The sequence below is a fragment of the Heteronotia binoei genome, chromosome 21, assembly GCF_032191835.1.
Source record: "Heteronotia binoei isolate CCM8104 ecotype False Entrance Well chromosome 21, APGP_CSIRO_Hbin_v1, whole genome shotgun sequence".
Lineage (NCBI taxonomy): Eukaryota > Metazoa > Chordata > Lepidosauria > Squamata > Gekkonidae > Heteronotia > Heteronotia binoei.
This window is the reverse complement of record NC_083243.1, coordinates 161074463-161097028: the sequence shown is the minus strand read 5'-3', so window position 1 is coordinate 161097028 and position 22566 is coordinate 161074463. Positions and strand designations below refer to the sequence as shown.

The following is a 22566-nucleotide window of genomic DNA, read 5'->3' as shown; positions in this document are numbered from 1 at the left end:
ACCGCCCCATCAGCCAGCTTGGATAAGGCATTTGTGTCTTTAAATCATTTCTCCAAGTCAAGGCAGTTAAAGCTAAAGTTGCTTTCTTTCCACCTCTCCCTCCCTCCATCTAGTTGCCTTCCTTCCTTCCATCTGGTGGCTCTCAAACACCTGATGTTCATGTCTTGCGGCTCTCAAACATCTAATATTTATTCTATGTGGCTCTTACATTAAGCAAGTGTGGCCACCCATGATTTATAAACAATCAATACCTATTATTTCACTCCCTTCCTTGCCTTTTGTAAATTGATATACTTTTTGGCTTGAATTTAAAAACATCTGGTGCTTAGTTATTTTTTGACAGAAATTTATATTGAGTGCCTGAGGTACTGGGTGAAGGTGACAGAAAAATTCAGAGTGGTCAGTTTCCCCAAGGTGACCCTGATTGTTCCTTGCAGATGCATCTGAATATATTCTTTGATTTTAATTGTTTTATTGCAACTGGAGTACTTTTAAAGTAATTTGAATCAATTAGTTTGCTGTAAACCTCACAGAATTTATATAAAATAATAAATAAATAAATGCTTTTTTCCCTTTGTATTTTTGTTTGTGTCTGCACCTGGAACTCACGGTGACCTCTGGTGACTGCTCCCTACTGGGGGCTTGGAAGCTATTCAGAGAGGTGGCTGAATAAAGCCTGCCCTTGTCCTCATGAAGGAGGTCTCTCATCCAAGTCCTTGCCAGAGTCAACCCTGCTTAACTTCCGAGATCTGATGAGACTGGGCTTGCCTAGGCTATCCAGGTCAGGGCTAATTACCATGCCGTTTTAACAAACATGACAGTGTTTCTTCCAGCCAAAAGCCATCAAAGCCAAAGTAATGCCTGAGTTTCACAGAGAAGTGGTCCTGCAATCCTCTTGGCCTTTCCATCTCTTCCCCCCCCCCCCAGCAACCATTGAGAAATGAACCCTACAGGCTACCATAGTAGAATTCTTCCTTTCTCACGATGCTCAAAATTAGAACCTGCACCAGCCCAGTACACTATCAGATAGCCTTCACAGTTTTTGAATCAGCAGCTGAGAACTCACCAAGCTCATATCGTCACAACAAGCAGCACAAGTACATGAGGCAGCATGAGGATTTAATATCCCATCCTGAAAATTGTGGAAAAGAGCTGAATTAGGAAAAAAACAAATCTTCCCAAAAATATATCCAGAGACTTATCTTACACTATACTCTGATATGCTGAATGCGCTTGAGTTTAGAGCCTCTAGCACCAGGATTTGGCCCCACACTCCGTACCAAAGTAGCAACAACTCCTGCACTCCATCTTAAAGCAATTCCTAATGGACTTATCAACCCAACCAAGGGGATTTCCTTTTATTTCTAGGTGTCTGGCTCTGCCATGCTTGCCGTATATAAAATTCTGTTATAGCTGCAGCAAAGCTAGTCTGGCTAGTGTTGGACAAAGGATAGGTGATCTGGATCAAAATCCCTGTGCAGTGGTGAAGTCCATTGGCAGCACAATCCTAAGCAGAGTTATACCCATCTAGACCAATTAACCTCAATGAATTTAGAAGGGTGTAACTCTGCTTGGGTTGGATTGCATTGCCAAGTGAGTGACTCACAGGCATCATCTCTAGGCTGCACTGACCCAACAGGGTTATTGCGAATATCAGGAATTGTTTTGAGCAGGAACACACAGGAGCGCAGTTCTGGCTGGCTTGGCATCAGGGTGTGTGGCCTAATATGTAAATGAGCTCTTGCTGGACTTTTTCTACAAAAAAAGCCCTTTGCAAAACAATGGTGACACCAGGGGTGTGGCCTAAAATGCAAATACATTCATGCTGGGTTTTTCTACAAAAAAGCCCTGGTGAAAAAGAGGTCATACCTGCAAATCAGTTGTATCAAAGAATGATGTATTTTTGAATATTTACAACATTCTAGTTTCATGTCATAGTGGATTGACCTTTTTATTTTGAACTCTGTCTATTTTTGCAATATCTAAACTGTTAATATCATGTAATATTATATTTAAACTTTAAAAAAAAAAGCCCTGGTGAAGGTAACAGCCACTCTAAGTTCACTGAAGGAAAGGTACAATCAAAACAGGTATGTGAACAAACTGCCCTGGGGAAAAACGTGCAAGACTCAGTCTGCTTCTCCTATTCCCATGCCAACTTTCATTTTCTAGAGGTCAGGACTAGTGTTAGTTGCTTCTGAATGAAATAAATTGAATATTTTTCTCAGCGGAGAACTTTTTAGGCTACTCTTGGACCTCCTTTGTTCCACAGAATTAATGCATCTTTCTCTGTCCCATAATCTCTCTAAAGCTGTGAACCTAATTACACTTACCAGGAAATGTTGAACTTCTATGCATAGAATCAGTCTGTTACACTCCTGTGACTAGGAATATGATTAACATTTTGTCCAGTTTCTTTAAATTCCAGTGACGGAAAACACTACCTTTCCAGCCTCTGCAGAGTAGAAAAGAAAAAGCTCCGTCTTACATGAATAAGGCACTGTAATGGCCTCCCTGCATAACGGATGCTTCTTTTCCAGTCCTTGCTGCTGGCTCTTCCTGCCATGGCTTCAAACTCTGTGGGGCTGTACCAGCTCTCCCCTTGCTTAATGCAACGTCCTCGACCACCTCAAATGGGACAAAAGAAAGACTAGCTACTGATTCAGAACTGATTTATGCAGAAATGACTACAACGACACTTCCATTTCCCCCTCCTCTCACAATGCTGATAAACTTGAACACACCCAAAAACCTGGTGATGGAGCTGAATCGAAAGAATCTAGGCTCATCTGGACATCTGACATGAAGATGAGCAATATGCAATCAATGGAACCATATCCTAAGGTCTCCAGCCAAAGCTCAAAATGAGTCAGTCTGGCCAGCTACGTCTGCTACAAAAATAAGAGCTTCAATGTCGCCTGGTACATCTAACAAGCTTTATGAAGTCAGAAAAAAATGTTTTGAAAGTTGAGGCAGGAGCCCAGAAAGGCTCTCACACTTATCATGTGGTTCTTGATGTCATAGTGTAGGCAAAAAGAACAATTTGTCATGAAACTTCAGAATGATTTAATCCAGTTCTACATCAGACTTTTGACAGTGGCTGGGAGCTGATCCACTTTTACCTAAAAGCTTTAAGAAGAAATGCTGATCCTTGCAGATCAAAAAGAACAAGGCAACCAAGATGATGAAGGTGTTATAAGGAAAGTGTGAAAAGTCTGGAATTTCTTTTCTATTTAGAAAAAAAAGAAGGCTAAGGAGGGACATGGCAGAGGCTTTTAAAATTATGCATGGAGTGCAGAAAATGGCTAATTTTTGAACTTAGTGAAGCTGATGGACAACAAATTCATGGCAGACAACAATTAAATTGTGGAATTCATTCCCAGTGGACTTGATGTGATGGCTATAAGTAGATGACTGTAAGTGTATATGACTTTAAAAGGGGGATAGACATATTCATGAAGAAGAGTTCCAACAATAGTCACTAACTAGGCTGAGTTAAGGAAACCACCATATTCAGAGGCCTCCAAATATCGGTGCTGGGAGGCAATATCAGAGGTGGACCTTGATACCTGTGCCCACCAGCTAACATACTTGTTAGCTGCTGTATGAAACAGTATGCTGGACTAGACGGACCTGATCTGATCCGGCAGAGTTCTTCTGTTTTTAAGACGAGACATCTTACCTGAGCCAAGCCGGTTTTTGTACAGGATACCACTGATATTTCGACATCGTACAGGGAGTTCATTGTCATACACTGAAGGGTCCCAGTTATATTTTGTTCCACCTTTTTCTTGGCCGGGTGTTAAGGGAGTAGGAGGAGACTGAGGCCCTTAGTGGAAAGAAAACACACAATAAACTAAGGCTGTCTTTCTTTCTTTGCTACAGAAAAAAGAATAACAAAGACAAACAGCTGACTGTTAAGCATGACGAAGCAACTAGGCAAGATCTTTCACAGTTAAAAGAAGATGCAAATAAAATCTTTAGCGAAAAGCAGACCTGTTGTTTGAAGGTGTTATAACTGCAGAAACCATGTAAACATTGAAGGGCACATGACGTGGTTACTTCCCATGCCAGTTCTACTCTTCCCCAGAAGTTAGCAGGAGAAATCACAAAGCTGTCTTTCCAGTCCTTTCTGCACTTCTTTAACCATTATCAGAGAAGTATGGGATACAACCATGCAATCTTGGCATTGAGTCCCAGGCAGTTTCTTTTCTGTTAGCTGATGTTAATCCTGAGGTGATGTGAGCTGTGGACACATTTTTGTGTCTTATGATATCCATAAGACGCTCCTCTGCTAGGCATTATTGTGACAACTTGAAGAATGTTATACCTTTTAAAGGTTTTTTAATTAGTGATATAATGTTTTTATTTATCATTTGTAAATGTTTCCAATTGATTCATATTTTAAATGTATTATACTTGTTAGTCAATGGAGGTTACTGTTAATAAAGGCTACAACCATGGAAAAGTGGCAACCATTTTGCTCACATAACACAGGGACTGGCCCTGATGTATTGGCTACCAGAGCAGACAGCTAGTTGTATGTGTTTAACAGACTCAAGATGAATGTGACAAAGCAAAAGGTGGAAAATGTTCAAACAGCTACTGCGCCACCATGTGGAGAAAAAGAAGATAGCACAATGCTGAACAATCCAGGCTACAAATAAAAGATAAAGTTGAATTATTTATTTTTAATGCAGATGGCTGCAACCATTCAACCAAAATCCTACCAGTCTTTTAAAAAATACAGAAAAAATACATGTTTTAGCAATTATGTTAATTTCCCCCAGAGCTAAAATAAAAGTCTAAGCCCCAATTAAGTGTATCCTTGAAGTGGTTAAAGCAGCTCTCTCTCTCTTTCTGCTTTTAATGACCATTCTAAGTTCGCGTTTTAACAAGGAAATCTATTCAAGTACGCTTCTGTCATTATGATTTAAACTGGCAATGCATTTAGCAAACTGTCCTTTTAAGAGCCCTGCAGTCAATACCAAACCAGTTATCTCTTGCCTGTTTTGGCCACACAGATCTCTAACTAGGTTGGTACAATGTAGGATGTGTAGTGGTTGAAAATTTATCCGTTTGATCATTACAGCTAAGTTTGTCTCTAGGGAGAAAGAGATGGAAATTTTAGCCATAAGTTGACAAACTTTAGGACAGTTCTTAACACTGTTTAGGACAATTCTTAACATTGTACCAACCCAATGGTCTTAGTCTGTTTTGGTTCTGCCTTAAGTGGAGAGGATAGTAGAACAAGAAGACGACGACATTGGATTTATATTCCGCCCTCCACTCAGAACAGCTCACAATCTCCTTTATTTTCCTCCCCCACAACAAACACCCTGTGAGGTGAGTGGGGCTGAGAGGACTCTCACAGCAGCTGCCCTTTCAAGGACAACCTCTGCCAGAGTGATGGCTGACCCAAGGCCATTCCAGCAGGTGTGTGGAGGAGTGGGGAATCAAACCCGGTTCTCCCAGATAAGAGTCTGTACTCTTAACCACTACACCAAAATGGCTCTACAAGTCTAAGCAGAACAAGAAAGTCTCTCTGTGTTACATGCTATCAAGTCATCTCTGACTTATGGCATCCATATGAATCAATACCTCCAAAACAGCCTATCATTAACAGCCTTACTCAGGTCTTGCAAACTGAAGGTCATGGCTTTCTTTCTTAAGTCAATCCATCTCATGCTGAAGTAGGCTTACCATCTTCCGATTCCAGCAGGGGATCCCCCGGTTTTGCAGGTTCCTCCCTGCCACCAGCCAGCTGGTGGGGGGAAGCCCTGCCCCAACAACCACGATATGCCTTTCCATCTCAACAGGTTTAGAAACTTGCCGACTGCTTTTGTTTTGGAAGGTGGGCATGTGCCTTTAAATCTCAGCAAGATTATTAGTAAGGGCGATTAGTAAGTACATTAACCATGCCAACAGAGCAGTCCCTAGTCATGTGTACATTCTACTTTCCTTACACAAAAATATTCCATCCTTTTCCTGTCTATGCAAATACAGTAAATGAACATTTATATGTGACAATTCTTTTTTTGGGGGGGGGGGGAAACATAACAGACCATATTGTACCTGGTGTGAGTGGAGCAGATGGCCCCTTGAGCCCTGCAGTCTCTACAATGCTGCCATCTGTGTGAACCACAATCAGAGTGGCTTTCTCAGCATTCAAACTGTCCCCAATTTGAAGAGCTGTTCTTCCGGACTGCAGAAGAAGCAGAATTTCAGATAGTACAATGTGACATGCCTGTTCTTTTTTTGTGTTTCATTACATCTTCTTCATAGATTCCTCAGAGATTAATATGAATTTGTATATTTTTACTTATGTGAGGTAGGTGGCAGAATCCATAGCTATTTAACTCTTCTATTTTAAGTTGGTTAGGAGCAGACCTCTGTTGTGCACAAAGATCTTCCAACTGGATCCAACATGTAAACAAATTTCTGAATCACATTGGTCAGCTCACGAGTTAGTAATGCATTTCAAGTCACAGTGAAGATATATCCCCTGGCCTTTGCACAGCTCAGAAATTACGCTACTGGTGACTTCAATCCCTGCTGACAAGAAGCCATTATCTGCTGCTCCCTGATCTCTCATTCTTAAAATTAATTCTAATTCACTATTCTAAAGCAAACTAGACTTGAATATGCTGCCTGAGGCCTCTAAGGATAACAAAAATCAAAAGAAAGCCAGGGGAGCTCCCTTGTTAACAGAGTTTTTTGCTTCGGCTGTAGTAGCTAGCATCCCCTCAGCTCCTTCAGGCCACAGAGATACAAACACTGCTGACCCTCTCCTAATGACAACATTTCCACTAAAACATTGGAGAATCAATGTCAAGAGTTAAGACAAGATATGATGGATATGATAACCCCCTTAGCTCAGTGTATTGACAAACTGGAGACTCAACATAAGCAAACAGCTCAAAAAGCTGAAGAAGCCATAAAGAAAACAGCCTCCCTGAGAAAAAAGCTCAGAACTAGCTCTCAAGATGGTTGGTCTAGAGAAAGAATTATGATGCTGGAGTTTTGTATAAGAGATAAAAACGTGAAATTCCATGGTTTTTCACCAAATGCTGAAGCAACAACCGATCTTTCTATTTTTATGGCGTCTTGGTTGGCCACTTCACTAAAACTAGAAGAGAGAGTGACGCCTCTTGTTCTGAGATCTTATCATGTTGGTAAAACAACAAAAACTTCCAAGGTCACCTTTCCTAGCAGAGATATAGTGGTGAAGTTTGCTGATTATCAGACTAGGAGGAAAATTTTGATGGAAGCAGAATGGCTTGGATTTTCAAGGAAACAAAACACTTGTATTTCTGGACCTCTCATCAGAAATGCTCAAGATCTGAAGAGACTTAAAACCCACCATATCTAAATTGCAGGCTGCTGGTATAAAATACTGCTGGTTGCGGTCTGGCAAAATGTTTGTGGATTACCAGCAAGTTCAATATACTGCTTATGACCACGCTTCTGGATCAGCTTTACTAACTGCACTGGACTTGTCTTCTTTAGGGCAAGCAGAAACTAGAGCTGTAAAAAGGAAGACTCAATCACTGCTGACTCCAGCTAAAAGCAACAAACTTCATGTTTCTGAAGAAGCAGAGAATGGTGAAATAAAATTAGATGTACTGTAAATTTATATTTATTATACTTATTAGTTTTGAAATATGTATAGCTTAAAGAGTCGGGAGGTGTAGGCTGCAGATAGGTATGTGCTCGCAGTTTTCTAATATATAACTATCTTATCTGTTAATCAACTGTACTATCAGATCAAAACAAGAAGATAGAAGACTTCAAGAATTTAAGAACTTGGGAAACTAACTATTGTTTGTTTTAAAGCATAATTATTGTTTTGAGAAGCAAAGGGACAAAAAGAACATAGTTTAAATATAGAACCATATATAATAAGTTGGGTTTGAACAGAACAGTTCACATTTAGTACTCATCAAAAGTAAAGTTATTTAGATACTTTTAGAGAAGTTATAATAATTTACTTTATATATTATGTGAAGTTATACACACATATAAAATGTAGGCTGTTTCTTTTGGTTATATACGATAATTTAGACAGTTGTCTGCAGTTCTTCAATAAAAACTTGGATGCAAATAAATAAATTACACTGCCCAATCCTATGGGCTGCTGCACTGGCAAATAAACAGGTGGTTTAGGGCTCAAGGAATGCTGAGACCATATTAATTACAACCTGTGACCCAGGATGCATTCATAATACTGATCAGGAAGAGAAATGCCACTGTCATCCTGGACATGAATGGTGAGGAAAAAGAAGAGCTGGCTTTTATACCCCACTTTTCTCTACCTTAAGGAATCTCAAAGCGGCTTACAATCACATTCCTGTCTTCTTCCCACAACACGCACCTTGTGACTGGTGAGGCTGTGACTAGCTCAAGGTCACCAAGCAGGCTTCATGTGAAGGAGTGGGGAATCAAAACTAGGTTCTCCAGATTAGAGTCCGCTGCTTTTAACCACTACACCATGCTGAATTGGAGCAGGCCTAGGAATCTGTCCCCTCCCCTCCACCTAAGGAACAATTCGGTAACCATGCTGTATCAACTCAAGACCTGACATGTACTGGAAATAAGCAGTTAATAGGTACATGTTCATCAAGGAGCAATGACTGGCTGCAGTTTCCTGCTGAGCACTCAGTGTAGTAAACCTGGATTTACCTCTGTATAATTGGGAGATTGCCTGTAATGGGATTACAAGCGGCAGTACAGAAAAACAGATTTATCCTGCAAGCCCTACACAAGATCCCACTACAGCATGCAGTTGAGTCAATGGATTGTTAATGATTTGTCTAAATTTGGTGTTACTTATCACAAAAGTAGTACTGAATATTTGAAGATATATATTGGCTCAACCCAGCCCTTACCAGCACATGTCCTGATATAGATGCTGCATTTGCCACTGAAGTGGTGAATACGTTGTCTGCAGAGGTACCCACGTTGGCTACTGTTACTGTGGTCACTTCTGTAAGATATGACCAGAATAAATGTAAGAACTAGTGCTTTACCATATGCTTGTAAGTATCTGATAAACCCCAAACAGTGAAACATTCAATAACATATCTACTCCTTAAGTTTTCTGTCAGTGACACAAATAAAGCACCTGTGCTGTTCCTGGGTTACAAATTACAGTAGATAAAGCAAATATTTACATAAGCATTTATAAACATCAGCCATGTGCTAAGGTTGTCAGCCTTCAGGTGAGGCCTGGAGATCTCCCTATATTGCAGTTTATCTCCAGATGACAGAAATCAGTTCCCCTGGAGAAAATTGCTGCTTTGGTGTCTATGCCATTGTTCTCTGCAGAAGTCCCTCCCCTCCCCAAACCCCACCCTCCCTAGGCTCCACCTCCAAAATCTCCAGCTATTTCCTAACCTAGGGCTTGCAACGGTATCAGCGTGCAAACAGAGGGCATCAGAGACCACTAGTTCAACAGTAGTAATTAGTTTGTACAGTGGTCAAATGCAACAGAGGACAGGATCTCTAAACCGCTGACATGTATATACAATTTTCTGCTTGTTTTTCAGTTCAGGGATAAAAGTTAACAGTATGAGGTTTAGTGTGCTTTTCTATCTGCCTGTTTTTACTTTTATATTTGATATGTTTCAAATATGTGGTAAACATGCAAGATGCAGTATGGGTCTGTAGCTTATTAAACTGTTGTGTCTAGGGTCGCCAACATTTCTTCTCTGATAGCGCTCCTGTGCCTTTTACAACCGACCAACAGTCAAATAGATAAGATTCCTGCTTGCACGATTACATCGCCGTAGTGGGGAACTGCAGGCGTCCACAACTGCTTGCTTTTTGCTCGTGGGGCAGCTGTTAGACGTACAGCAACCCTGTATTGGGGCCAGAATGGCCTGGGAGGAAAAGCGTCACACAACGGACCAGGGCAGGGATGAAAGCAGCAACTCTTGTCCTCCATCAGCTTGAAGACTGACTCACACATGCATGTTTCTCGCGTGACGTCTGCACGCTTAACAAAAGGAAACTGAAATCATGTAAGAACCAATTACTTTGGGGAACCGCCGTGTTTGAAGCGACTGAGAAAACTGAGCAGTGGGTTTAAACGGGCGACCGCCCATTCACACAGAGTCCGCAAGCCTCCTCAACTGAGGTTGCACGCATCACGCTCCGGCGCATGCGCACGGACGCTGACCTGCGAAGGCGGCAGCGGCTGCCTCATCGGCGCTCGGCAGGGACTCTGCCCCCATCTCGATGTGCTCGGCATCTGCCGCCATTACGGTCACCGCCGTCACCTCCTCTTCCTCTTGTGGCTCCGCCTCCGAGCCGGCCGCCTCCACACGCTGTTGGTGCTGCTGCTCCGACCCTTCTGCGGCCGCGGCAGCTGCCGCTGCTGCAGCCACTGCAGCAGCGGCAGCCACCGCCGCCGCCTCGGCTAAGCCCAGTTGCTTCGCAGCCGAGTCCGAATCCTCCATCCGATTGGAGGGGGGGGGAGGGGGGTCGAGCTTCGCCAAGCGCGTCCGAGGGGCGATAGTCTCCGATCTCACCCGAGCTCGACTTTGCGGGATCCCGAATGAGGAAACGAACTGCCCAGGGCCTCCTCCGATCCTGTCCGAGGCCTCTCCCGAGCGCAGCCGAGGTCGAAGCTAGCCGAGACTCCCCGAATCCGGTTCGCTCTCGCACGAACAAGCCCCGATGTTAGCCGACTTTTTCCGAAGAGATATAGCTCCGCACTGAGGCAATCCAGAACCAGCCCGGAAAGACACGAAGGTGCCCGACGTTGTCTGGGCCGCTCCCGAGAAGCAGCCGAAGAGACCCGAGTCTTTCCGATTAGACCAATTTAAGGGGGCGAGTGGAAAGGCCGAGCAGGAACGAAGGATTTCTGAATCCCGCCCCTGACAGTCCGAAACGATCGGAGCTGTCCGATTCGGCCCGAATGGCTCCGAGGAGAAAGCAACGAACTCGCTCTTAGGCGCGCGGAAAGCAACGAACAGCAACGCGAAAGCCTAGTGACGCCGCGCAAGGACTGTCGGGATGACGGTGGGGAGGGAAGAGACTAGGCGGGGATTGAGGGCAAGAGGAAAGTATGGCGGCGGTCAGGCGAGGTGAGAGGAGGTGCTGCAAATGCCGAGATTTTGGTTTCTTACGCAGGGAGGTCAGAGAAGGGCATGTCTTGAATTCTCGGCTGATAATAACCTGGCCCAGAGGTATTCGTTGGTTTGGGGTGATAAATAGGTTACCATGGCAACAGTAAAACAAAATGCCAGTGCTCAGAGCAGCCCGATCTTGGGATCTAACTCGGAAGTAAGTACCATTGTATTCACCGAGGCTTACTCCCCAGTAAAGATTGCAACGAAACATGTTTACTGAGCTCTCTCATTGGTGTAATAAATCATGTGGCCACTGATGACGGCAGGTGGGGCTCGCGTGGCTGAGGCTCCTCTGAGACACCTATCAAGTTGAAAACGAGCATGTCGGAGAATAGAGCTCTGCGTGCTAGCTTGCTGTGCGCAGGGATTTTTCGTATGGACGATCATTTGGTAATATGAGTCCTCTCCTGCAGTTTGAAGCCCAGACAGGCGGCCACCGCCTCTTTGAGGATAAAATCAAAGTCTCGGTGGTTGCAGTGAGGTTTTACTACTAGTAATTGTGCTTTTTAAGACACACCACTGCGATGTAATCAGCCTTTTAAATATTTCTGAAGAGTCAACTTTTATAGGTAATGACTATAGTGTTTCCTGGGAAACCTAATGCTAAATAGTTTAGCTTTCTTAATGAGGAAATTTGAGAGCACACAGAGAACCAAAACCAGTGTAAGGGAGTACCTGCAGTGCCCTCTAAGAAAAGTTACATCCTAATAAGCCCATTAGCTTTAGTGGATTTAGAAGGGTGTAACTTTGCTTAGGATATTACTGTTAGACTGGGGAGAGCAGGGTTCAAATTCTCACTCTTCTGTTAAATTCACTGTGTGACTTGGCCAGTCACTGTTCTTTCAGCCTAACTACCAGTGTGAGGATACAATGAGGCAGGGTGCATGCCTCCCTAAACTCAAGAGGAAATGTGGATAAAATGTAATAAATATATACAAATATTTATTTTAAATTATCTACTTGTATTTACATAGAACATCAATATTCTGTCTTTCCATAAAAATATGCACAAGATAACTCAAAAATAACACATAAATAAAATTGAGACATTAAGACCAAACTAAAGCTAGGAATTCAAATTCCAATCTAAAATTTCAATTCAAATTCCAATCCAACCCTCTAGAATATTCTTTAAAAAGTAATTGGTATTGTAATATGGGACTCAAAATGTAATTTTTACAAGACAGAATTCCAAAGTTGAAGAGTTGCCACTATGAAGAGGACATTGCATGGATCCCTGAAACACATCTTCAGCAATATGGGTTCCTATAGCATTGCTGCTTTAGACACCCTTAGAGCATGGGCTCTTAAGATACAGGCAGTCCACGTAGAACCATTGAATCAGAGTTGGAAGGGGCCATACAGGCCATCTTCTAGTCTAACTACCTGCTCAATACAGGAACAGCCCTAAAGTATCCCTGACAAGTGTTCATCCAGCTGCTGCTCAAAGCCTGACAGTGAGGGGGAGCTCAACAGCTCTCTAGGCAGCTGATGCCACTGCTGAACTATTACTGTAAAAAATTTATTCCCTAATATGTAGCTGATACCTTTCCACCTGTAATTTAAAGCTGTTATTGCGAGTCCTATTCTCTGCTGCCAACAGAATCTGCTTCCTGCCCTGGTCTAGGTGATAGCCTTCAAATACTTAAAGAAGGCAATCATGTCCCCCCTCAACCTCCTCTGCTTCAGACTGAACATTCCCAATTCTCTCAGCCTTTCCTTGGTTTCTAGGTCACTGATCATCTACATTGCTCTCTTCTGCACCCTCTCCATTCTGTCCACATCCTTTTTGAAGTGAGGTACTCCATAAGAGAAGCCATGTTGGATCAGGCCAACGGCCCATCAAGTCCAACACTCTGTGTCACACAGTGGCAAAAAATGTTATATACACACATACACTGTGGCTAATAGCCACTGATGGACCTGTGCTCCATATTTTTATCTAAACCCTTCTTGAAGGTGGCTATACTTGTGGCCGCCACCACCTCCTGTGGCAGTGAATTCCACATGTTAATCACCCTTTGGGTGAAGAAGTACTTCCTTTTATCCGTTTTAACCTGTCTGCTCAGCAATTTCATCGAATGCCCACGAGTTCTTGTATTGTGAGAAAGGGAGAAAAGTACTTCTTTCTCTACTTTCTCCATCCCATGCATTATCTTGTAAACCTCTATCATGTCACCCCGCAGTCGACGTTTCTCCAAGCTAAAGAGTCCCAAGCGTTTCAACCTTTCTTCATAGGGAAAGTGCTCCAGCCCTTTAATCATTCTAGTTGCCCTTCTCTGGACTTTCTCCAATGCTAGGTGCAGCCTGATCAATGCAGCGCATGGCAGGACTATGGCATCTCATGATTTGGATGTTAATACATCCCAAGACTGCAGTAGCTTTTTTTGCCACTATCACACTGATTGCTTACAGTTCACCCATATTCCAAGATCTTGTTCACACATGCTGCTGGCCAAGAGCATTTTGCACCTGAACTGTTTTAAGGTAATGCCAGCTCATTCCAGAAACAAACTGGAAACCAGCATTGTAAAATGGAAGAGATACCCATATCACAAATACTAGTTAGCCCTGTGGCTGCTGCAGTCCGCTCCACTTGCTTTTTCTGGACCTTTTTCAAAGGCAGCCATCCCATGTTACTGAAGCCCAATTTCAAACTTACCAAAGCATGGATTCAGGTGGGTAACCATGTTGGTCTGAAGCAGCAGATCAAATATTGAGTGCAGTAGCAGCTTCAAGATCAACGAAGTTTTATTCACGGTATAATGAAGATTTAACAGATTAAAGGACCAAACAGACATAACAAGCTTAGTTTATATGGTTACCATTTGTTTGGGTTTAATTGGGGGCGGGGGGGGGGGAAACAGACGGACATAGAAGAGATGCTGTAAGATTGCTTTCATGCTTGAGAGAAGATAAAGTGTAATGGAAGGGTTTCAGTTAATTACTCTCAGTATTCCACAGTTAAGGATATATCTTTCCATCAGTCTCCAATTTTGACATTTATTTCCTTTGCTATGTTTCCCCATGAAATTAAACTCAAAACTTCATTATGTTGTATGCTAATTTACTTCTCACCCTCTACCTATACGAATTTCATTGTATCTGGAAAAGTGTGTGTGCATATGAAAGCTTATACCTTGAATAAAATTGTGCTGGTCTTAAAGGTGCCACAAGACTCAAATTTTGCTTTACTAAAGCATATATGATTGTGGCTGGGTCTACCATCTCCAGGAACAATCACAGCTGGTGAATCATCCTGAGCTAGTAAAAATACCCTGTGATCTGAAGATCCAGGGATGGAAAAGAGGCCAAGAGTACTCCAGACCACAAGCCCACACTTTCAGGGAAAGCAGCACAGACTGCATGCGTATCCTAGATCACTTCTATACCTAATCCATAACACTTCTGTTTTGTCTAGATTAAAATTCAACTTGTTCACCCTCTAGTCCACTGACAATGTACACATTTAAGATGTGTTTGTTACCTTTCCACAGGGGTAATTATTACTGCACTGAAGACAGTGTTAGATGGATCTTTGATCTGATGTTATGAAGGCACTTGTTTGGCAATGTTTACAGCTTAACTGGAAGACCAAATCACAACTGCTGAAATAATTAGCAAACTAGGAAAGTGTAGCACAGTGAATTCACTAGAGGACAATAGAGAAGTGCTTTTTGTCACTAAGTTACACTTGAAGAGATCTGCAGAATCTTAAAATATTCAGAATTATTCTGTTAAAACAAATCCTATAGGTCTATTAGAACCAATCCCAAAGAAATGATTGCAAGATGTCACAAAAGAATGTGCAAGTTCACCAAAAATTTTCATAATGTCAAAGAAAAAAAGGTTAAAAGAATGTTAATTAACAGTGGGAAGGTACCAGCTGGATATTAAGAAAAACTTTTCTACAGTAAGGGTGGTTCAGTGGAATCCACTACTGAAGGAGGTTGTGAACTCCCCCTCGTAGGCAATCTTTAAACAGCAGCTAGACAAACAGGGATGCTGTATGCCAGATGTGTCAAACTCATTTGTTATGAGGGCTGGATCTGACATAAATGAGACCTTGTTGGGCTGGGTTGGGTGTGTACATATTTAAGATAATGTAGCAGAGATATAAACTTTATAAAGGACACAGACAAACACATTTTTTAAAAAAAAAACCCTTAAAACATGACTAAAACGTTAGCACTCATTGGTCTTAAAGGTACTTTCTTCGTATCTCTCCCATGTGATCCAGGGAACTGGACAAAGGAACCTCTGGCTCTTTCCTTCCTTCCCTAGGGGGCCAGAAGGGGGAGGAGCCTCAGCCAATAGAAGGAAGGAAGGATTGGCTCAGTAGCTCTGCTGTGCAGCTGAGAGCCTGGTAAAGCAAGCTATCTTTTCCCCCTTCCTCCCCAAGAGAGGAGCCTCAGCCAATGGAGAAAATAGAGACTTTGTAGTTCCTGTGCAATTGAGCAAGCCTTGCAAAGCAAAAGTTCTGCAAAAGGAAGTAAGAGGGAGAAGGAAGCAGATGACAGCCAGTTGCTCAGGGACCTGATAGGAGCTGATTCGACCCCTGGGCTGCATGTTTGACGCCCCTGCTCTAGGCTGATCCTGCCTTGAGAGTCCCCAAAAGACCAGAAGAAAGTTTTAGCTCAGTAAGATACATCAGCCATTGATAACTTTTAAATCCTTGTTCCTCCAAATTTATATTTCAGCTAATTGTTTATCTTTTTTTGTGGACAGGAAGAACATCAGTTGTTGTATCCTTTCTTTTGTGTTCAGATAGCCACACCATTTGATTTCTTTGTATCAGTGTTTTCAGAATGTGTTCCTTGAAAGTTGTACCATGCTATGTCTTGAACGTATAATGATGAACTAAAGACCATTTTTCCACCACTGTTGATCTGCTATGCAATATACAGTCACAAGAGAACACTGGGAATGTATGAATGGACTATGTACTCAATTACTGGTAGGCAAGTCAGCATGAAAAGTATTATTTTTAAAAACTACTGTTTTATATAATATTTCTCAGATAAATTCTAAGTTCATTGTGTTTAAAGAAGATATGACGAAGGTGAGTATGTTGGCTCTGATTGATCCATACACCAGTCAACAAATAAGGTGAACAAACTGATTCTTGAGAAATATGTAAGCTTACATGAGGTAGGAATAATGTAACTTGAAGAAGTTTCCAAATGGCATGAAAACTTAATAAGTCTTCAAATATTTCTTCGACTACAATGCTTTCTTCATTTTTGTTCCTTATTCCTTTATTCTGGTGAATGTGAACATCCAGTTTTGCTTCAATAAAATTCTCTCTGCAAACCAGGATTCACCTACTAATTGCTAGACTTTCGCTCTCTGAATGAACAAGCATTGTTTCTTAGCATTTAAGCAAATATAACATGCACATGGGAAAACATATTAATGCCAAAAACATCTGCTGACTTATTTGAATTTGACTTGATTTTTACCAAGAAAAGACTTGGCTGTGTGGTTTATGAGAATGGTCATGTGTATTGTGTCCAGCAAATATATAATGTCCCAATTAATACCTTGCTCGTGGGCTGTCCCCCTCACTTAGGCCTAGTATAGTATGTGTACAGGGAATGAGCTGTAGAACCTCATGTGAACACTAGGTTCTCATTTTTTGCCCACACCTTTGTTTATCAAGATTATTTTTAGGTTCTATATCACATTTCAGTTTACAAAATGTTTTACAAGCCTTACTCAATTTATTTTCATAGCAGCTGTGAAACAAGTCAGCTCAAGACTGAGAAACTTTTCCAAGACTAGAAAGTTTCATGGTTCAGCAGAAGTTTTAACTTTGGTGAATTGTCTACATCAAAATTTAACACATCTGCTAGAATGTACTGTTCTCCATTAGCCCCACCTAGAACCAAGACATGGCTTCCAGAAATGAATCATAACTTCAGTCTTTCTATTTTTAACTCTTCACAAAACACCCTTGAATTTTAGAGTTACATGTATGAGGTTCAGCTATGTTAAGTAAGGTTCTGATGAGCCTTCTAGCATGGACACTGGCACTGTGGATTTTTCTGAGCATGGCCAGCAAATCTACAGGATCAAAACAAAAACATCTTGGTGTCTTATGCAATAAATTCTGTTTGTTTATGAAACTTTTATCCTGTCTTTTCCCCCATGGGGACTTAAAGTGGTGATCATCATACCAGTTATTCAAATTATAGTTAAGTTTGACAAATAGTCTGATAATTCAAAATATAGAGTGGAATTATGGTTGGAATTTGATGGAGAGGAAGTCCTGAACCACCAGATGCTGCAAGAGAAACTGGCTTTCCTACTTTCTAAGGTCTGTTGATAGTCCCGAGTGTCCCAAGGTGAAGGAAAGAGAAACACCATGGCTAGACATCTGATTGAAACAAACTATAACTTCAGAGAATTTCTGCTATATATTGAGTTGGATCCCACGGACAGTTTCCATCTGCTGAAAGATACAATTACTCCCACCTTCTGCTTGCAGACCTTTGTGCTGTTTTTGGAGGTCCCTTGTCATTCAGGAGCAGCATGTGGGGGTGGATTCTGAACTGTAATGGAATGGAGGAGGTGGGGAGACATTCTTGCCAGTGAAAATTGACTGTGGGATCCAAGCCACTGTTTAGTTTTTTCATATTTTAAATTGTAAATCAATTAGAATCTCTGGACAGAAATGAATTCTAAAATATAGTTTCAGCTTATTGCTACTAATTTTTATTTCTGAAACTTCCAGTATGTTGTATGAAGAAGGGTGCATTACTTCAGGAGTTGGAAATCATACAAGTGTTTGTGTTAATGCCTATATTACATCGTAAAGCTACCTACTGGCATGGCCTTTCTCTTCAATGAGCTTTGAAAGTTAAATTGATCATGTGCTCTGTCAAACTGCAAAAGACTCCCAAGAAACCTAAGTAAAACACAGCTTTTGAATTGGTAGGATCCATACAAATATTAAGTTAAATCTGAAGTACTCTGGATGGCCTATAGTTTAGTTATAGAGCACATACTTTACACAGAACATGAAGAACTACTGTAATGGATCAATAGTTTTACTCTGTATAAGGCAGCTTCATAGGGAAAAGTCAGAGCACATATTTTGTCAGAGCACATATTTTGTAGGTAGAAGGGCCCATGTTCAGTCTTTGCACAGTCTATTCAGGACTGTTACATTTGTGCATAAGCAAAACCAGTCCTCCAAATGAGATAATTTTTAAGACCACTTTGGAGCATTTTGAAACAGCTATATAACCTGATATGATTGCTGAACCAAGTGGGCCACTAACCTAACACAGGAAGCATCTCTATAGACCAAATGATTAAATACTAAAACAGTTTCTGGTTGATTTGTAGAATGGATGTTTTAGGATGAAGCCCACTTTTTGGTGTCTGCTGCATTTGTAGCTGCTGTTCATTAATGTGCTCTCATCTTGGCATTCTGATGATCCAAGCCATTTTTTAGTACCAGTCTCTACATTCTGGAATTGTCTTAGCTCAGTAGCTGTTGCTGTCTTCTATGAATGACTCAGCTTCAGACAATCCTGCCTTTTTTTTTTTTACTGTGTCCCCTACTTTGACCTTTAAGTGGATTTATTGAATATCCTTTTAATATTGATGATATTGGATTTATATCCCGCCCTCCACTCCGAATCTCAGAGTCTCAGAGCAGCGCACAATCTCCTTTATCTTCCTCCTCCACAATAGACACCCTGTTAGGTAGGTGGGGCTGAGAGGACTCTCACAGCAGCTGCCCTTTCAAGGACATCCTCTGCCAGAGTTATGGCTGATCCAAGGCCATTCCAGCAGGTGCAAGTGGAGGAGTGGGGAATCAAACCAGGTTCTCCCAGATAAGAGTCCGCACACTTAACCACTACACCAAACTGGCTCTGTAAGATACAGCACTATTTATAACATGATTAAACTACTTGTAAAATGATTTCCTTAACAAATTTCCAGTTGTCATCTGTCTCCTTACAGATTCTTTTCTATTTAAATGGAGTTTATTATATATTTTATTTCTTGGCAACCCTATTGATGATTATTTACAAAAGTAAGTTATTTCACATGCACAACTTCCAGATACCTGTGAATATTGTAGACCTAATGTAACGTTTGTCTTCCACCTTGTTTTGTTTTGCTTTTTGCAATTCATGCTTTATTCTTTGACAGGCCAAGTTTTCACTTATCCAAATAATTTATTGGCACTTGATCTTCTATTGCTGTTCATTATGGCCATTTTAGAATCAGTCCGACTATACTTTGGTAAGTTGAGTACCACTGTGCACATCAAGGTTGTTAAATATTAATCTCTTTGTAAAGATTCATGTTAAATCTGCTGATTTATGACAGCTGACTGATTATTTTACAAGGCATTTAAATGTTAAACATTAAAATGACTGATTGACTTATATGCCCTAAATTGTGCAAATAAATTATGACAAAGAGATTGTAATATCTGGTGGAATAAGTAGAATATTGCTGCATTCATTCCATGCAAAGGCTAAGGAAGAAAGATGACTACTTACATAGTTGTAGCAATATAAAAGCAATGTAAAATCAAATAGGGCTAGTTCTGTGCCCTTATCAGAGCAAAGATGTGCTGTTTTGTAGTCATGAATTAAAACAGCATAGTTTAAATTGTCTTTTTCATTCATCCACAAACAAGGTGGCTGAAAAATAGTTAAATTATGTTTGGTACTCAGCATAGGTGCCCCTATAAATATAAATGTGATATGCGGTATATTACAGGATGTAGCAATTAGATACAGAACCTAATCTTATATGCTGCTGTGTAAAACCCAGAACTGAAAGCTTATAATATGATGGAGCCCAAAGGGAAAAGCCCCGTTTCCTTGCCCTGACACTTAAATCTGGCTCCACCCACAGATCTTACCTTGCAAGATAGTGGATTGACCCTTAGTCCTTGTACTTCACCCTGATTCCATTTGAGAGCTACAACTTTTGGAAGCAAGCCAGATATATTAGTTTTGCACTACCAGTCTCACATCAGATGCCACAGTAGCTTGGGATGCCTGATTTTATTTTTTATTTTTTTTTTGTATCAGTAACAGCTTTATTACAGTGTATGGGAATTAGGCAGAAGTCAAAAATAGGACTGAAAAATAGGACTCTTTAAAATCCAGGTAAATTTGTCAATTATATCTCTATAGGTTAGATTGTTCTTCAGGCTAGCTGTAATCAGTACAAAGGCTGGAACTGTGCAGATTAGAACACTTCTAGTTCTTTACTTCAATATGAGTGACCTTATTCGGTACATCATACTACATATATGTAATGCTTTCTAGCCTTAAATAGTTTTGTATCTGTTTAGAATATCCTGTGTTATTGTTTTTACGCTAATACTGAATTGCCGTTTAACTGTTTGACCAATATGTACATAATTTACTGTTTCCATCTTGGATGTGTATTCTGGTGGGCTATCACATGTGTTTCTATTATCAGGAAGACATCCATGTAATATTTCTATTTAACTAGGTACTAAAGGGAACCTGACAGAAGAAGAAGCTCCCCTGGGGGCCAGTCTTGTTATCTCTGTTGGTAGTGTAATTCTGTCTGTCTATTTTTTGGTGTGGCAGACTTACGTTCTGAGAGCAGATGTCATTATTAATGCAGTGCTGCTTGCTACATATGGGCTGGAAGGAATTCTGCAGATTATAGCTATTGCTGCATTTGTCAGCTAAATCACATATTGCTGTCTGTGGTCCATTTACTGTCTTCAGAAAGAAGCAGCCTACATCTTTAAACCGTATTCTTGTAAAATACACAACAAAGTTTCATGAGCACCTTGTGAGCTACCATGTCACGCTTAGAGTAACTTATTTAGTAGTCAAATATGTTTGCATTTTCATTGGATTCTGGTGTTAAGTTGGTAGGTAGAACACAGTGTTTGTATGCAAATCAGTGCTGATTTACAATTTATGTGGCAGACAGGTTTGCTGTTTGTTCATCACATGTCTTCTAGTGAATACCATTACGTTGTATGTGCACAGAGTCATGTAGTGGGCAAATGCCAGGAATCCATGATACTTCATGGCATCTTAGCATATGTCTGTCACATTATTATACATGGGTGTCCCCTTAAAATAACAGGTGAGAAGAACACAGTGGACAGGCAGCATAAATTGTTAATCAGAATAAATGTAACCCAGGGCCATGACCTAGAGTTTTGCAGCTACTGAAAGTGATTCCCATATCCCATATCCATATTCCCGTACAGTGGGAAAAAGTCATACATTACTTACATTCAGTGTATAAATTTTAAAAGAAGGTAACCTTGTTTTTTGATGACTTGGAAAACAGGATGTTTCATCCCTGAATGTATTTACTAATAAGGCTGGTTTGCTAGTATATTTTACTTAAAGGAATAATTGATGTAGCATAAGTCTTGTTGATTTCAGTGGAACCCAGTAAGGCTGGTGGAACCCAATCATATGGATATTTGTTCAAAAATAAGTCTCACGAAATCAACAACATTGATCAACAATGCAATCCAAAACAGACTTAATATCCGTCTAAGCCTGTAGGGCTGTGACTTAAGGACTCTTTCATGGGAGGAAGAAAGACCGAATTAAACAGGACTTCACTTCTGAAGACCTGGTTAGGATTGTGCCCTAAGGATGCTTGGGTTGCAGCTGTAGCCTTTCAGTAAGGATTCTTTAATTCCTAACTCAGTGTTCTCATATGATTAATTTCCAGTGAAAGTCAGAATTACAGAATTATTAAGGAATAGATTCATATTATTAGCAGAGTATATTATGGCACACTTCCAGACTTGGATGGATGAAGATTATTCCTTTGTACATGAGTTATAGAATGTGGTTAATTATTATGTGTTAGTTGATAACTTTGATCATTTATCCCTATATGAAATTGTAGTGTTTTTAGTTTTGCCTTTAAAATGTAATATCACCTGATGCAAGAACAGAACCCTGGTTTTTTTTCTATTTTAAAGCAATTAAGAAAAGACTACAGGACTAATTCAGGTCCAATATGAACCTGAAAGGGTTTGAAACTAGCTGTTCTGGGAACTGCAGTTTTGAATATTGTTTTCTCATTCCATTTGTTTAAGTATCACTTTTGTGTGTATATATATCTTTTCTACCGCTTTGTTTTTGTTCTGTAAGACCTTTTAGAATTGTGTTTTTGTTGCACAGATATTATGCCGGTTACTATATTTTATTAAACGGGATTTTTTTAAAAAAAGCTTTCATATTTTTATCAGTATTTGAAAAAAAAATGAAGACTAACATCCATACAAGTATCAGCTACAGAATTATTATATATGTGGGGTTTGGGATGTTCTTTGGTTAGTTAGACTTCTACTGCATCCTCAGACCCCGTGGAGACGCAGTAAGTATGGAATGCCACCCAGTTTCCTTATCCAGTGACAGAGAGAGTTTCCCCTTTTGCC

General features: G+C 40.7%; 2 protein-coding genes across 5 annotated transcripts in view; one reads left to right on the top strand and one right to left on the bottom strand.

The window, feature by feature from the left end:
• Positions 1 to 11341, bottom strand: part of DEAF1 (DEAF1 transcription factor) — a 36909-nt gene extending 25568 nt beyond the window's left edge. For 3 of the 4 annotated variants that reach the window (XM_060262135.1, XM_060262136.1, XM_060262137.1), the window contains exons 1-6: positions 10181 to 11341; positions 8889 to 8986; positions 6076 to 6205; positions 3683 to 3829; positions 2489 to 2628; positions 1067 to 1132 (exon numbers count right to left, since the gene is read on the bottom strand). In XM_060262135.1, the coding sequence (XP_060118118.1) occupies positions 1067 to 1132; positions 2489 to 2628; positions 3683 to 3829; positions 6076 to 6205; positions 8889 to 8986; positions 10181 to 10460 (861 nt within the window). In that variant the 5' untranslated portion in view covers positions 10461 to 11341. The remainder of the gene's footprint in view (positions 1 to 1066; positions 1133 to 2488; positions 2629 to 3682; positions 3830 to 6075; positions 6206 to 8888; positions 8987 to 10180) is intronic. The other variant, XM_060262138.1, reaches the window with a different exon arrangement.
• TMEM80 (transmembrane protein 80) lies at positions 11227 to 22358 on the top strand. The gene is made up of 6 exons (XM_060262403.1): positions 11227 to 11289; positions 11549 to 11611; positions 15836 to 15880; positions 19092 to 19185; positions 19305 to 19397; positions 20631 to 22358. Exons 1-6 carry the CDS (start codon positions 11227 to 11229, stop codon positions 20834 to 20836), a joined length of 564 nt encoding a protein of 187 aa, XP_060118386.1. The 3' UTR covers positions 20837 to 22358.
• Positions 22359 to 22566: the final 208 nt, after the last annotated feature.